Source organism: Heliangelus exortis, chromosome 6 (assembly GCF_036169615.1).
Source record: "Heliangelus exortis chromosome 6, bHelExo1.hap1, whole genome shotgun sequence".
NCBI lineage: Eukaryota > Metazoa > Chordata > Aves > Apodiformes > Trochilidae > Heliangelus > Heliangelus exortis.
This window is the reverse complement of record NC_092427.1, coordinates 6706385-6720440: the sequence shown is the minus strand read 5'-3', so window position 1 is coordinate 6720440 and position 14056 is coordinate 6706385. Positions and strand designations below refer to the sequence as shown.

Below are 14056 nucleotides of genomic sequence, written 5' to 3'. Positions count from 1 at the left end.
AGTTCCCCACCATTACAGCCCAGAACTCATAAGGTACCTAATAGTTGCGATAAGCTGTTAAAAAGCAATGCTTTACATTTTGCTTTACATAACCTTAAAAATATGCAGCCTCTATTTAAAACAAACTACAGTATGTTCTATATTATTACAGGCAGACAAGCTGCCAACATGAACATAAAGGTTTCATGCTGTCAAAGCAGAAGAAACTGATCTTCAGCTACACTGAAAGGACAAATATATATTTTTGTTTCATGTATTTTGACTGCAAGAAGACAGACTTCTTGTTCTCTGAAGTTCAATTAGTCATTTCCTCTCAACTGGTAGTTACCCAATCTGAGCTTCATCATTCATATCCCATCTGTTCATATGACACCTTTAATAATAGCTCTATCCAAGAATATAAATCAGAGCTATGATACCCAGTTTCATATCCTGTTACAAGCTCAGCCCACATGGTCAAAAGTTTCAGAAAAGCAGGGAAAAAAATTCATTTCAGATGTCTCAGTTACATTTACCCTCAGCAGCAAAGGCCAATTGTGCAAAAAGCACCACAGTCAATGGCAAATTCTTTCAGATTTTTTCCTACTTATCTTCACTGTGAATCTTGTAGCTAGCATTTGAATCTCTGTCCATTTATCAAGGAAATCTGTTATCTTTCCCTAACAGAAAGCATCAGAATCTAATTGGGATGCAGTGCACATGCTGCTACGACCTTGGGGTTGTGGGGTTAGCAATGGATTTTGGACACAATACTATCTTTCATAAATATAAGGGAACCATGCAGGCTGGTCTCCACTAGGATTTGATAACCCTTTCAAGATGTATTAGCTTTAAAACAAAACTACATTTTTCACTAAAATGCAAACACAAAGCACAAAACAGGAAGCTTTGTGTGAGAACATATCCTATTAAATGAATATGCACGCAGAGAAAAAAGAGCAAGCACTCTACTCTGTTGGTTCACCTCAGGTGCACGCAGGCCCAAAACCTTATTGTTGATCCTCAAACAAAAGAGAACAAATGCAGGCACCTGAGGTTTTACTAAAAAACCCATCAGTGTGTTTCAGGCTTTCTTATAAATGTAAAAATAAATCTCATTATTTAAAGGACCACACAATGCTGGACACACAGGCACAATCAGAACAGTCAGAACAGAAGGTATCAAGCACCAGACAAAGGAGCACTTACTGCACTACATTAATTACACATTGCAGTATGGATTCTTACTACAGCAAACCTTGGAGAGAAATCAGAAGTTAGCAAATTAACAGGTGACAGAACTAAGCAAGAAACATGAAATCTAGCCCTGTGAAAAGTCTGGTCAGGAAATTCTGCCTCTGGAAGGACAGAAAGCATTTTTTTTTCAAACCTCAAAGAGCACAGAAAGAGCTCTTAGTTGTGTTGATGTCAAGAAGACTGGATCCAACTTTGCAGAGCAGAAGGAGAAACAGACCTTTAAAATTTTATGCAGATGAGTTGATTGGAGAAGCAGAAGGAAACTGAGGCTAAGCTTATGCAGCATATGCCATACAGCTACAAAAATAGTCTGCATCAGAAAGAGGTTAATACTTACACAGTTTTGTAAAATGAGATTCAGGGAAGAAAAAAAGGTTTAAATGAAAAGAACTTCTATTTCTGCATGCCTGGGTTACATTCAGGTCAGCCCTTTAGAAATGTTAGCAATATTAACCAAGCAAACAATACACTTCAAGTTCCTATATTAATTATGGCTACTTCAGCAAGGCATCTCTGCAAAGACAGAGTTCATTCTGAACATTGCTCTTGCAAGAATTCCAATTAACAACACACTGGCTTGTGTCTAAGGTCAAGAATCCTACTAAGTTGTACAGTCAGTACTAGTGTTTTTTTTTAACTGCAGAAATATTTTGCAGTATTACCCTAAGCTAGACAGTTCTGCTTCCTTACAGGGAGGATTAAAAGCAAAAGGGGTAAAGCAACCTACCTACTGCTTGCTTGTGGGGATAATTGAACTTCTTGATTAGTTTTCAAGAGCTATTTATCCAGAAAAACAATAGAGCCACAGGTAACTTTTGCAGAACAAACCCCTACACTTTTAAATGCATTTTCCGAGACAGACAAAGCAGTAGCACTCCATTTCTTAAATCACTGAAAAAAAATTATTACTACTCAAATAAATTAAATGTTTTTGCTAATATGGTCTTTGGAACATGTTGTACAGAGGAAGCTCACATCTTTCTTTCACTAGTGTGGGTGTCCTGATATTCTTGGGATTCTCACCTACTCATGTGAGTCAGTTTTATATAACGCTACAACATATAATTTCCCTCCTACTCACAAGCCAACACTTTAGCACTAACATCTTAACCAAGGGTTATTTAAGGAATCTGAACTTAGTACATTTTTATATAAAACTGCGCAAGCACCCATTACATTTGTGTGTCAGTAATCACAGCACACAGTCCTAAAACTAGAACAAAGAAAGTCGACTTCCCTGAAAAAAATAATCAAGGTTGCTTAACCAAAAATAGAGCCCCAGAAGATTTAAGCTAGATGATACCCTTGCTCTTGAACTAGACTAGATATTTGAAAGAAAGATAAATAATTTAAAAATTCTACCCTCAACTACTGCAAGATGCACTAACTTTCCACATCTGTGGTGTTAATGACTCTCTACAGGGGTGTAGAAGAGAATGGTTGTGCCATCTTAGGCTCCACTACTCCTCAACATGTAACTGAAAAAATAATCTAAAATGCTTTATTAAGATTTCAAAGCTATTTGCCAACAAAAATAAAGCACATTTGCCAGCATATTCTATGATTTTACCTTTGACAAAGATGCATGGAATAACAAGATGCAGTCAAGTTGACGGTTAAGGTCAGGCACTTCTATAGGTTTTTAGATTATATTAACTACGAACTGTTAACTGATAAAAATTCTGGTCAAGAAGACACCTGATAGTGACACTGAAAATCTTTACCCATTCTGTCACTGGCCTTGGAGTCAAATTGGCTCACACAATGCAAGAAAAACTGACTTCAGTTAATTCGAAGAGTTGGAATTCACATCAGCTAACTTCAACTACTGGCAATCTAGGCTACAAAACTTTGCCTTGGTATTAACTGGCATGACTGAAATACCTGTAATCAACAGCAGCTTTTGCTTATTATATGGTCTTCATTACTTCCAATAGAATTTAGGTATTTATTATTACTTTTCTAATAAAGTCTGCTATGCAAGTGACCCTCTCCCTGCAGTGATCTGCACTGCAAGAGCTGCAGAACTGCTCTCTTCATCTCCTTCTCCTTCAAAGCTGGCTAAATCAGGGAAAAGATTTACCTAGAAAGTGTCTCATCAGTAGTCTCTCCATTTTCAATAGTTCCCAGATTCAATGTTTCTCCCTCTAGTACCCCAAGCTCTCAAAAAAGATTTTATGTTTGTCCTACACTTGGTTCCTTCTTCATACCAATATTTGGTAACACATTGGTAACTTTCAAACACTTCAAAAGCATCCGTCCATTCAATTGTTGACAGAATATCCCATTTAGTTTCTGACATATGTCTCTGAACTAAGCAATTCTGCTGATCTTTTTTCTATGTTGATTTATCTCACCTGTAACTTGCTCCCCTTTCAACACAGTACAAAGATATAATATATATACAATGTAGATTTAAACTGTAAACACGGGCTACTCTTTGCCCATGTTTTTCCTCCCAGCTTCCATTAAGTCAGTCAGAATTTGAGTCATATTTGTTTAAGACCTTACTTTTTCTCGTGCACATTAAGGCAGCATGTCTCACACTCTTAAAACTGATCACTTTAATTCTACCCTCTCTCTCATGCTTATAATTAAACACAATGATTTTTCATTGTGGATTCTCCCACTGCAAACCTTCCCTGTGCACAGCTAACACTGAACTTGTTTCCCCTCTCTATTGGCAACATATTACCTACACCTGCAGTCTTTATCTCACTCAGTTCTTCTCTTCCATTCTAAGAATTTCTGTCCTCCATTTCTAAAAACCTGTATTTTCTTCTCTATTCCTGCTGCTAGAAGTCCATATTTAAGATCAGGTAATTTCTCAGACTACTACCACTGTTTTCCTCTCTTCTTTAATTACTTTTTTAACCCCACACAGTTTCCCTCCTGAATGACATTCTACATTTTCAACACTCACATAGTGACAATGCATTTTTTGTTCCACCTGATTTGCTTCTCAGTTCCTCCTGCACAACTTCCAAACAAGCTTCCCTAGACATCAAAGCTCTGCAGAATTTGGCTTCATCTCTGATACATACTTCCTGCATCTGAACCTCATTCTGTGAGCTACCATCTTCATTTAATCATCTCTCTCTCCTTTGGCACTTCTCAGATGTGAAATGTACTCTGAAACATTACAAACCAATGCCTTAAAAAAAAAAAAACCTTTACTTAAAAACAAAAAACTCAAAGAGCTACTCCATGTTTAATGTAAAATGTATTAAATTAACTGATCCTCTACATATTAAATAGTCATTCCATCTTTTTCCCCCAAGGATCATTTTTCAGCTTTGTTTTCTGGAGAACAAAGACTGGAAACAACAGCTCATGCACTATGATGCAGGGTTTAAGGACTCAGATTTATGACAAAATTATAACTTCATGTATCTAAAATTAGTTATTGAATAAAAGTGAAAGGGAAAAATAAAAGTGGAAGAGAAAAGGGCCTACTGTTCTAGCACAAACTAAAATATACATGGAGGGCAAACAGACTGAGCATATTTTCTCTCACATCAGCTGCCAATAGCTAGAAATGTAACTCATGTAGTCCATCAAATGGAAATTACACCTTTCATACCACTCACTGACTAACAGAAGAATTCATGTGATTCAGCCTATTTCAGACACTAGACCACGAAAGCTTAACCTTCACCTCAAGGTCTGAAAAATTCTATTTCAATTTCCACCCCTCCTGCCCAATCCACTGGACATGCAGGCTTTAGGGTGCTTTTCTATGTTCAGGCAGGCTGAACAGAAACAATGAAGTAAATTAAGAATATGATTTTCAGAGAACTTGAGGATTTTGGAGTTCAAGGGGAAAAAAATGATAGTCTGCTGACATGCACAGATACCTAGACTCAATTTCTGTGCACTCATAGCTCTTTCCTAGCTCCATCCTAGAAAGTTAAATAAATTTGTGTAGAAATTTTCCCAGTTTAAATATGGCTTATATCAGAAATTCCTGGCCCCACAAAGGACTACACTCTGCCTGAGATTGCTAAACATTTCTATTTGCTTGCTGTCCAAGAGCTATAATTATACGATTCAATTACTAAAACAGCAGACTGGATATATACTCTACCTCTCAAGTGAGCAACTGGATGTAGTAGAACCTTTTAGTTGTATTGATAAGCTTTGAGTAAACTCAATTTGAACTTCTGTTTTTCTGGCCTGCTTTGGAAGGGGGATGGAAGGAATCAATTTCTACAAAGACTGATAAAGTCTTTGAACTAAACACCTGTTTTAATTAATGAAGAACTAACTACATGTTTCTCCTATGTAACTTACTAGAGAACAGACACACAGTCAGTGGGAAAAAAATGTACTACTCTGAAGTGGAGCCAAATGATTTGTTATTATAATAGGGGACACTGCACTCCATTCTCTGATGAGCTCACTATCACAATGGTTCTCTGTAGCCTACTATCCAAACCAACATCAGCCAGTATACAACTTTTTCTAATGCTAGTAAATGACTGCCTAACAAAACAAGCACCTTTTCATGAAAACTGATAGGTCTTAATGCCAGATATGAACACTGCATACCGTGCAACTACCATCAATTGTCATTTACCTCTTTTTTACTGTATGTATACTCAATGAACAGCTTTAAGTCAGCATGTATGGGAAATTAAAAATCACATGCTCCAGAAGGTATTAGTATATACTTACCCATAAAACTTACAAAGGTACCATTAAAAAGCAAATATAAATCAATACTACATTAAAATACAGATCCTTGTAAATGTATCAGTAAATACTACATACATTTGGATAACTTTTTTTTCCCTCAGAAAATAGAAGTTATTATACGAAATGCACTTGAACTTTATGTAAGAAAGTGAGAAGAAAACACAGCAAGAAACTAGATAACCCCAGTAAAAACTGTTTGAGCACAGAACTATATTGGAAAAGCTGATCTCATGAGTGGTAAATATCTCCAAGTCCTCTTATGCATTCACAAGCAAGATAACTTAAACAAACTGTTCAGCCAACATTTCTGAGAAAATTATGTCTGTATGTCTGAAGGCATCTTTTTCAGATACCATCAACAAGGCAAGCAATGCTGAACAGTGATGCTTGAAACCACTTCCTGAAAGTTTTTATACTAAAACTTGATAAAGCATTTAGTGATCCATGTTGCCCAGGAGCAAGAGAGCTAACTTTCAAATAGCATACCTCTGACTTTTACAGGTTATTCAGGTGAGAAAATTGCTTGTAAAATAAGACAAACATCTATAAAAAGAGGAAGTAAAAGAAGAATACACAGTAGAATGAGATTGTGAGATTCCAAGTACTATGTTAGTGAATAGCAACAGTAAAAATCATTGATAACCAAAGAGAAATGCAGGCTCAAAAGAGATTAAGTATTAACAAATTTCTATCACTTCTTCCAGAGTACTGTGCTTCAACACCACCTCCTCCTCTTCACTAACACCTGACCATAGTCATACTTCTTAGTCATACTTCTTAGTATTGTTTAGGCCTTCATTCTCCAGTCATCCTCCTCCTGCAGACTTCATAGATTTTACATGGAAGAATGAATTAGGTCTGAAAATTACACTCTGTTGCTCAGAACAATGAAACCAAATCAGGAAGATGACATTGTTTCCATCCCTAAGTACCAATTCCCTAAGTGCACTTCTAAAGATTAATCCCTAGTATGGAATAAGCATTTGTGCAGTGTGATCTACCTTTAAGACACGACTGTGAGCTAAAAGGTATCTCAGTTTATGTTGAACTATACACTGTCTTGTTGGCTCTAGAATTATTATTTCCTAGAAAAATCTTTTAGTCTAGATGATGCCTTTTCAGCATCTATTGAAAAAGCCTTTGATTCATTTACTAGTGAATCAAAAGCACAAATGACAGGTGTATTTATTTTACGCTCAGGGAAAAGACAAAAGAATTAATAGGTCAATCCCAGCCCCTCCCACACAAGAAATAAAAGTTTGTTATAATAATAAAGTCTCTTTTTACACTGAGTGCTTGTCTAACCTAAGATAATATTAACTGAATCTCTTCAGCTAACAATAGAGCACTTTCTCTATACCAGTTTTCTGCCACTACAGCAAAGCATGGATTAAGTGATAACTGCATAGCCTGAGGCAGAGAAGGAAGAGCTGAGATGCACATACTTCTTACTTCAAGTCCAACGTTTATATATTTATAAAACTAGAAAAAACACTCCTATGGAAAAGTACCAGACCCTGATAAAATATACCACTGGGAATACTGAATGAAGGCTTAAACCATTAAGGAGTACATAAAAAGAAAAGACTTGGGTGAGCCAAGGGCTGACAAACTGAAAGGTAAATTCAGCTGCAAGCAGCAGAGGCTCATGTTCTCTGTTTTTGGACAGAAAGAAAATCAGATCTGCCTGAGCAAGGGACAGATTGAAAAAAAGATACTCCTCAGGAAGGTTTGACTTAATACATTTTACTTTATATAAAGGCTGGCTTAGAGTGAGCACACAATTCTTGTATTTGACCCAGCTTACACACAGAATATGCCAATGTGCCAAGGAATAATATTTCTTGCAGTCATGATGAAAATGCTTTCACATGCTTGCTGCAGTTAAACCAGCAACACTCTTCCATTAGCAACCCTTCAGTAAAGGTTTCAAGAAAAGAAAACAACATAAAGACCATAACTCCAATGGAAATAATGTCATTCCTTTCTTGACAGACAGTCATTAGCTTAGGTATTTCAAACCTTTTTAGGTACTTATTGCAGGCAATTATCACTTCTCAAACAAAAGGAAGAAAAATCTGATGAAATTTTCTCTAGTTATTTAGTTAATCTGCTTCCTGAAAAACCTCTATATTCTATAAAAGGCTGTAATTATGCTACTTTCAAATACATCCACTAGCCTAGCCTAATTAACACTGAAGAAACCATACATATTTTCATGTCTTCTGTTATTCCACTGTTTGTATGTATAAATGCATCTCAATAGCACCTAAACCTCACTTCCCCTTAGTAACATCAGATCAGCTAAGATATGGCAGCCCAAGGCTTTGGGTTTATTAAATTTAACTCTAATGTAGACTTTGCTGTCTGTTCTACCAAAGCCTTAGCAATCCATTCTAACTGCACACATTCATCCTCCCAGTCACAAAGTGCAGCAGGAAAGTGCCTACCATGCCCAGTGGTCACACGGGTAAGTTAATGCCAATAGAGCATAAAGCTTTTAAAATCTCAGGCTTGTACATTAATGGCTGGGCTCATCTTTCTACTCTGCTGCCTAGCACAAAAATAGGTGGCTTGCTTCATTCCCTGAAGACAGCAAGGTTGTAATTGCTGAAGGTTTTTCACCAAATGAATAGAACTTAAGTGAAAAAATTTCAGAGGAAATCTAAATTGATCAAAAGTTCCATTTAATTGCAACTGATGATAAAAATTTCCTTTCCTTTAGAGAAAGAGAGACACATTTCTCCTGCAAAAAATCAGAAACGTTAGCAAGCAACCGATCTCCTTAGATCCTAAGCCTCTTGTAGGGAGTAAGATGATGAAATTATCAGAAGCTAACTGCATCCTTCTTTAAAACTTAAACTGAAATAAATTCATTTGTGCCAGACCTCTAAAATCTCACTGCTTTCTAAATGGGCAACATACAGTAGCTTCATGGCTTTAGGTTGCAATTGCCTAAACTTCCTAAAATTTCTAAGCGTGTAAATAGCATTTTGCTTCCCTCCTTTGCCCTGTAAATCAGAAAGAGGCCCTTGCTCAGCAAAATATTTCCAGCTTCTGCTGCATAAACTATTTTTCTGATTGATCAGGTACTTGATTGTTGAATGCCTGCTCTATCAATTGCTGCACTCACTCACTGAGCACCCTCAAGGCTTCTTCTGCTCTGCTGTTGCAGCTCAGTGAGTTCCAGAACACCCTGATTACATGCCAGAATTGTACCAAGTTTAAAATAGAATACCACACAGATGCATCAAGATCTGTTAGTCATTCTCTTAACAGCTCTACCACGCCATTAAGAATTAAAGAAACAAATGTGAATTAACTTATTTTAAGAATTCCCTATTACCACGACAAAAAGGATTGTCCTACAGATATCAGCCTCCTCTTACTTGAGATCTTTGATACTACAATCCTCCTTCACATAAAGCATTATCAAACTTTCCTTCATCCTCTAGGCAAAAAAAAAACAAAACAGCCCCTCATTTTAAACCACGTTATCTTATAGTTTTGAGATAAATTTCTGTAGTATAACTCACCAAAGAGCTGCTGGTATTACACAGCCTTTGCCAAAATTAAATTTATGTTTACCTAAAATAATTGTTTTTAGCATATGATGCAGTAAGAGTTTTACCTGCCACCTCTCTGAAGTGCAAATCTGATGCCTTCCTCCTGAAAAGGAAGCAGTTTCTTTCTCAGTCTTTCAGGTAGAAAGGACAGCTTTGCATCAACATTTTCTGAATAAGGAGCTTTAAGTGTAGGTGTTTTCTGGAATGTATCAGCCATGTTGAACCTAAGGGAAACAGAACCAAGAAAGATGTCTTACCTAAAAGTCAGGTTGTCAAGATGTTACAGAATAAAGCTTCATGGAACAATAATAACCACACATCCTGAAATATTCAACATCTACACCACTCAAGTTTTGAGAACTGCCCCTAGAATAATAATAAAATACTGCATATGATGTAGGAAAGCTCACCACCTCAGTACCAATGAAATAATTCTTATTGTTCCTGTATGAAGAGGTCAGCATCTGTAACTTCCTCAATGCTATTAAATAGTTATTTATGAAAGTTCCTTATTTATGGATTAAAGTTTTTTGTCATTTAGATACAGCTTTACTTACAGACATTGAGTTACAAAAAAAAGGTTATTTAACCTTCTGATGATGGAACTAAAAGTGCTCTAACATTTTTAATCCTAAGAACCAAATCAGGCAAAAAGGGCAAAATATACCCAGTTTTGGGGGAAAAAATAAATAAAAGGAACTTTATTCCCCTCAGAAACAACACAGAATTCCTCAATGAAAATCCTCATGCTTCAGACTAAACATGTTGATTCTTCATTCATTTTTGTCCAAGGGAATAGTTAGACACTACCTTTTGTTCTCTTATAACTTCTTGAAGACTCGAAGCAAAGACTTAAAAATCTTGGTAACAGCACACCAATTAACCATAAGGAAAGCAACAAACCTATATATATAAGCATTATTTATTTTGGATTCATGGCCCAGATTATCTTAAACATCATGGGAACAAAGAGTATCAGCCAAAATCCACTTTCTGTATTGTTAACAGTAGATACTGTACCACCAGGTTTGACAGCAAAATTATGAATGTTTTCACTCAGATTTTTTTGTCCTGATGTATCTCCAAAGCAACTCAGAAGTCAGATATGATTTGGTGGGTTGAACCATTACGTCTGTAAGAAAAAACATGCTGCACTGAACCCTCACTCCCTTCAACCATCTGCAGGACAAAGTAACTTTTTTTTTACATTAACTGTTTAAAAAGTAAGATAGGCCCGGGAACAATGCAAATGGTTGAAGTAATCAACATAATAAAGCATGATCAAACAAAACAGAGTCTGCAACAGTTCACTTCTAATGTCACAGAAGGCACTAGGAATGAAATATGTATTTGCCCTATGAAAGATTTATTGTGGTTGTATAAAAAATTAGAATGAACAGTGATAAAACAAGTCAGAGAAATAAATTCCATCAAATTGCTTTTAATTCATTTATTCATGCAATAATTATTCTGAATATCAATGCCTTACCTAGTGTATAATGACTGTGGTAGTAGTGGTAATTTACTTAGAAATAGACCAATTATGTACATCACTGTAGAAATGTCAACAAATAAAACCAGTATTTTTTTTTAAATTTAGTATAGCAGAACAGTTTGTGTCTGCTGTTCTACCCATTGCACATTTGGAAGTTACAAGAGAAATATTAGTGCATGTTTTCTCTCAGTACAATTTTTCTTCTGTGTCCTTAATGTGTTGTAGTACTCATCCCAACAGCATTCCCACATCTCTAGAACTTGTTTCCTCAGAAAAAGTAGACCTGAAAGGTTTGGTGTTAACACCTAACTTTTCACAGCCTGGAGAGGGCTCTTGGGAGACCTTATAGCAACTTTCCAGTACCTGGATGGACTGGAGAGGGAATTTTTACAAGGCCATGGAGTGATAGGATGAGAGGGAGGGAACAGCTTCAAGCTGAAAGTGGGTAAATTTAGGTCAGATATTAGGAAGAAATTCTTCTCTTTGAGGGTGGTGAGACCCTGGCACAGGTTGCCCTGAGAAGCTGTGGCTGTTCACCTCCCTGGCAGTGTCTCAGCCCAGGTTGAATGGGGAGTGGATCAACCTGGGCTGGTGGGAGGTGTCCCTGCCCATGGCAGAGGTTTGAAATTAGATTATCTTTGAGGACCCTTCCAACCCAAACTATTCTGTGATTCTGTAATTCACTCAAGAGAGTTCATTCAGTTACAGAAGGTTTAGGAGTAAAAGAATACAAAGAAAAACCATATGATGTTTTCTCAAGTGTTTTAATAAAGGGCGGAATATCTGAATTACTAACCCCAGTAACTTTTTATCTGAAATTGCTCAAATTGCTCTAGTATCTCAGGACTAGCCATTGGTAAATGATCCCAACTTTTAAAAACAGGCACAGGGAAGACTCATGGAACTACAGCACAATTCATTTACAGGGCATAAAAATGCAGTAAAAAATTAGGAACTTGTGAACACCAAGATAAATGCACTTATTTTGTGGGAGTCAACACATCTTTAAAGGTCTTATCTTTTAAGTCTGCTGAAGTTTTTTTGAAGGAGATCTACAGCTATATAGCTATAACTGGCTGATGCTGTCCAGTTTCTGGTTTTTCAAAATCAACTGTATTAAAACAGAATAAATTTTATAAACATATTTGTACATTGTAAAGATTCAGGGAATCTTTAGAGAAAAGTCTCTCAAACTTTTAAAAGAACTCAGCTGTCAAATGAAAAGCTTTTGGTTTTGAATACAAGCAAGCAGATTCTTCATATATGATTGCAACATCTGCATATTTCAAATGTATCTGATCCATCTTCTGTTATGTTCAATGAATTAATAAATGATATAGAAAAGTAACTATAGATGGATAAGGGCACTGCAAATACTAGTAAAAAAAAAAAAACCAACAACCACAAACCACAACCAATCTGGAATTTTTTCTGTCAGTGTTGCTCCTACACTGCATTTCACCAGACACTTATCTTTCTGGAGGCAAGTATTGAGATCAAACTTCTTGAGGATATTACCCTGGGTGATATGCTTCTTTATTGGAAAGTTGAGTTGGAAGACGCAGGAGAACTTCAGGAACTATTTAAATTCTGCAACTGCTGTCTGTCAACACAAGCTGACATCATAATATAAACCCAGGATTTTATTTTTACAGGCTACTAAGAAAATCACGGGACTTACTGATTCAACCATTTTTCCACCAGCAGAATAATATTAAAAGCTGAAAAAATACCCAAATCATTACAACATTTTTTAAATGTTACAAGAAAAAAAGCAACCAGACAGAACAAAGGACATCACAAAGCTCTGTAATATACAATTTTCCACAGGCCTGCACACTGCGCTTGAGGCAAGTCACCTCAATATCTGCTTAGGGGCGAATTTTTTTTTTTTTTTTTTGAGTTCCACAGTTCCCTGGATCAGCGGCAGCCAAGGCGAGCCAACCAGCCAGACCTCCTAGCACAAGCATGGGCTGACAAATAACCAAAGCCACCTGGAACCTCGTTCTTTTTCAAGGACCCACACACACACCGCCTCACACCCCGCCGCTCCGCGGGTCCAGGCCGCGATCCGGGCCCGACTTCCCCCCCCCCCCCCCCCCACCGCCCCCGTAAGGGATGTGCCTTGGCCGCCCCTCACAACCGCCCCCCGCCTCCTCCCGGCCCGCTGCGCATCACAGCGCAGGGAAGGGGCTGGGAACGGCGCCTCCCGCTCCCTTCTACCCTGAGGGGCCGCTCGCAGCTCCGGCCTCTGCCGCCCCGCACCTTCGCGGGCTCCCGCTTCAAACCGCCGCCGCCGCCCGGAAATGACGCGCCGCCGCGAACACCCGCGCGCTTCCCGCCGCTGCGCGAGCGGCGCTTCCGGGCACGGGAATCGTTTTGTTTTTTTTTTTCTCTTTTATGTTTTTTTTTTTTTTTTACCCTTCTTTCTCCCCTTCCGCCTTCCCCGGTCCCGATTCGCTTCCTCGCTAGCGAGTTAAACGGAATGTTCCTGCCCGGCGGTGCCTCGTACCGGCCCCTGCTTCGCTCGGATGGTGCGCGGGGAAGGGAGGCGGACTGAGGAGGAGGGGGCGGGAAGGGGGAAGGAAAGCGGCGCGGTTACCTCAGCCAGAAGCCGCTCTGAGAGAGGCAGCCTGGCTGAGAGGAGAGGGATAGCAGGCGCAGAGGTGGAGTTAAGGGCTGGGCTGAGCGAGGGGCCTGGAGGACGGAGCGCGCTGGGCAGTGCCGCTGGCTTGCGGCTGAGGGCTTGAAGTAGGGCGAGAGGCCCGCAGGGTGAAAGGGTGCGCGGCTAAACTGGGACTACAGGTCCCAGCCTGCCCTGCGCCCGCCCCGTGGGGGATGCGGACTTTCCGTGCGCCTGCCGGGAGGGATAGCGGGGATTGGGGGGGCAGGGGGAGGAGCCCAGCGGGCTTGGTTGGGGTGCTGCAGCTCGGCATAGGCGGCAGCGGACCTGCTGAGGCGCGGTACGGTCACGGGAGGGCTACGGCCGCCCGGGGAGGGGAGACAAGGAAAAGGGGAGGTGCGGGCTCCCTTTAGTCGCCGGCGCGGTCCGTATGCGCGC

At 38.9% G+C, this 14056-nt stretch overlaps 1 protein-coding gene across 3 annotated transcripts in view; it reads right to left on the bottom strand.

Moving 5' to 3' along the window:
* ZRANB3 (zinc finger RANBP2-type containing 3) overlaps nt 1-13784 on the bottom strand; it is a 43700-nt gene extending 29916 nt beyond the window's left edge. Inside the window, exons 1-2 of one of the 3 annotated variants that reach the window (XM_071746496.1) lie at nt 13598-13784; nt 9566-9724 (exon numbers count right to left, since the gene is read on the bottom strand). In XM_071746496.1, the coding sequence (XP_071602597.1) occupies nt 9566-9717 (152 nt within the window). In that variant the 5' untranslated portion in view covers nt 9718-9724; nt 13598-13784. Of the gene's footprint in view, nt 1-9565; nt 9725-13260; nt 13307-13597 lie in introns of those variants that run through there. The other 2 variants (XM_071746498.1, XM_071746497.1) reach the window with 2 other exon arrangements.
* Between the last annotated feature and the right edge of the window lie 272 nt (nt 13785-14056).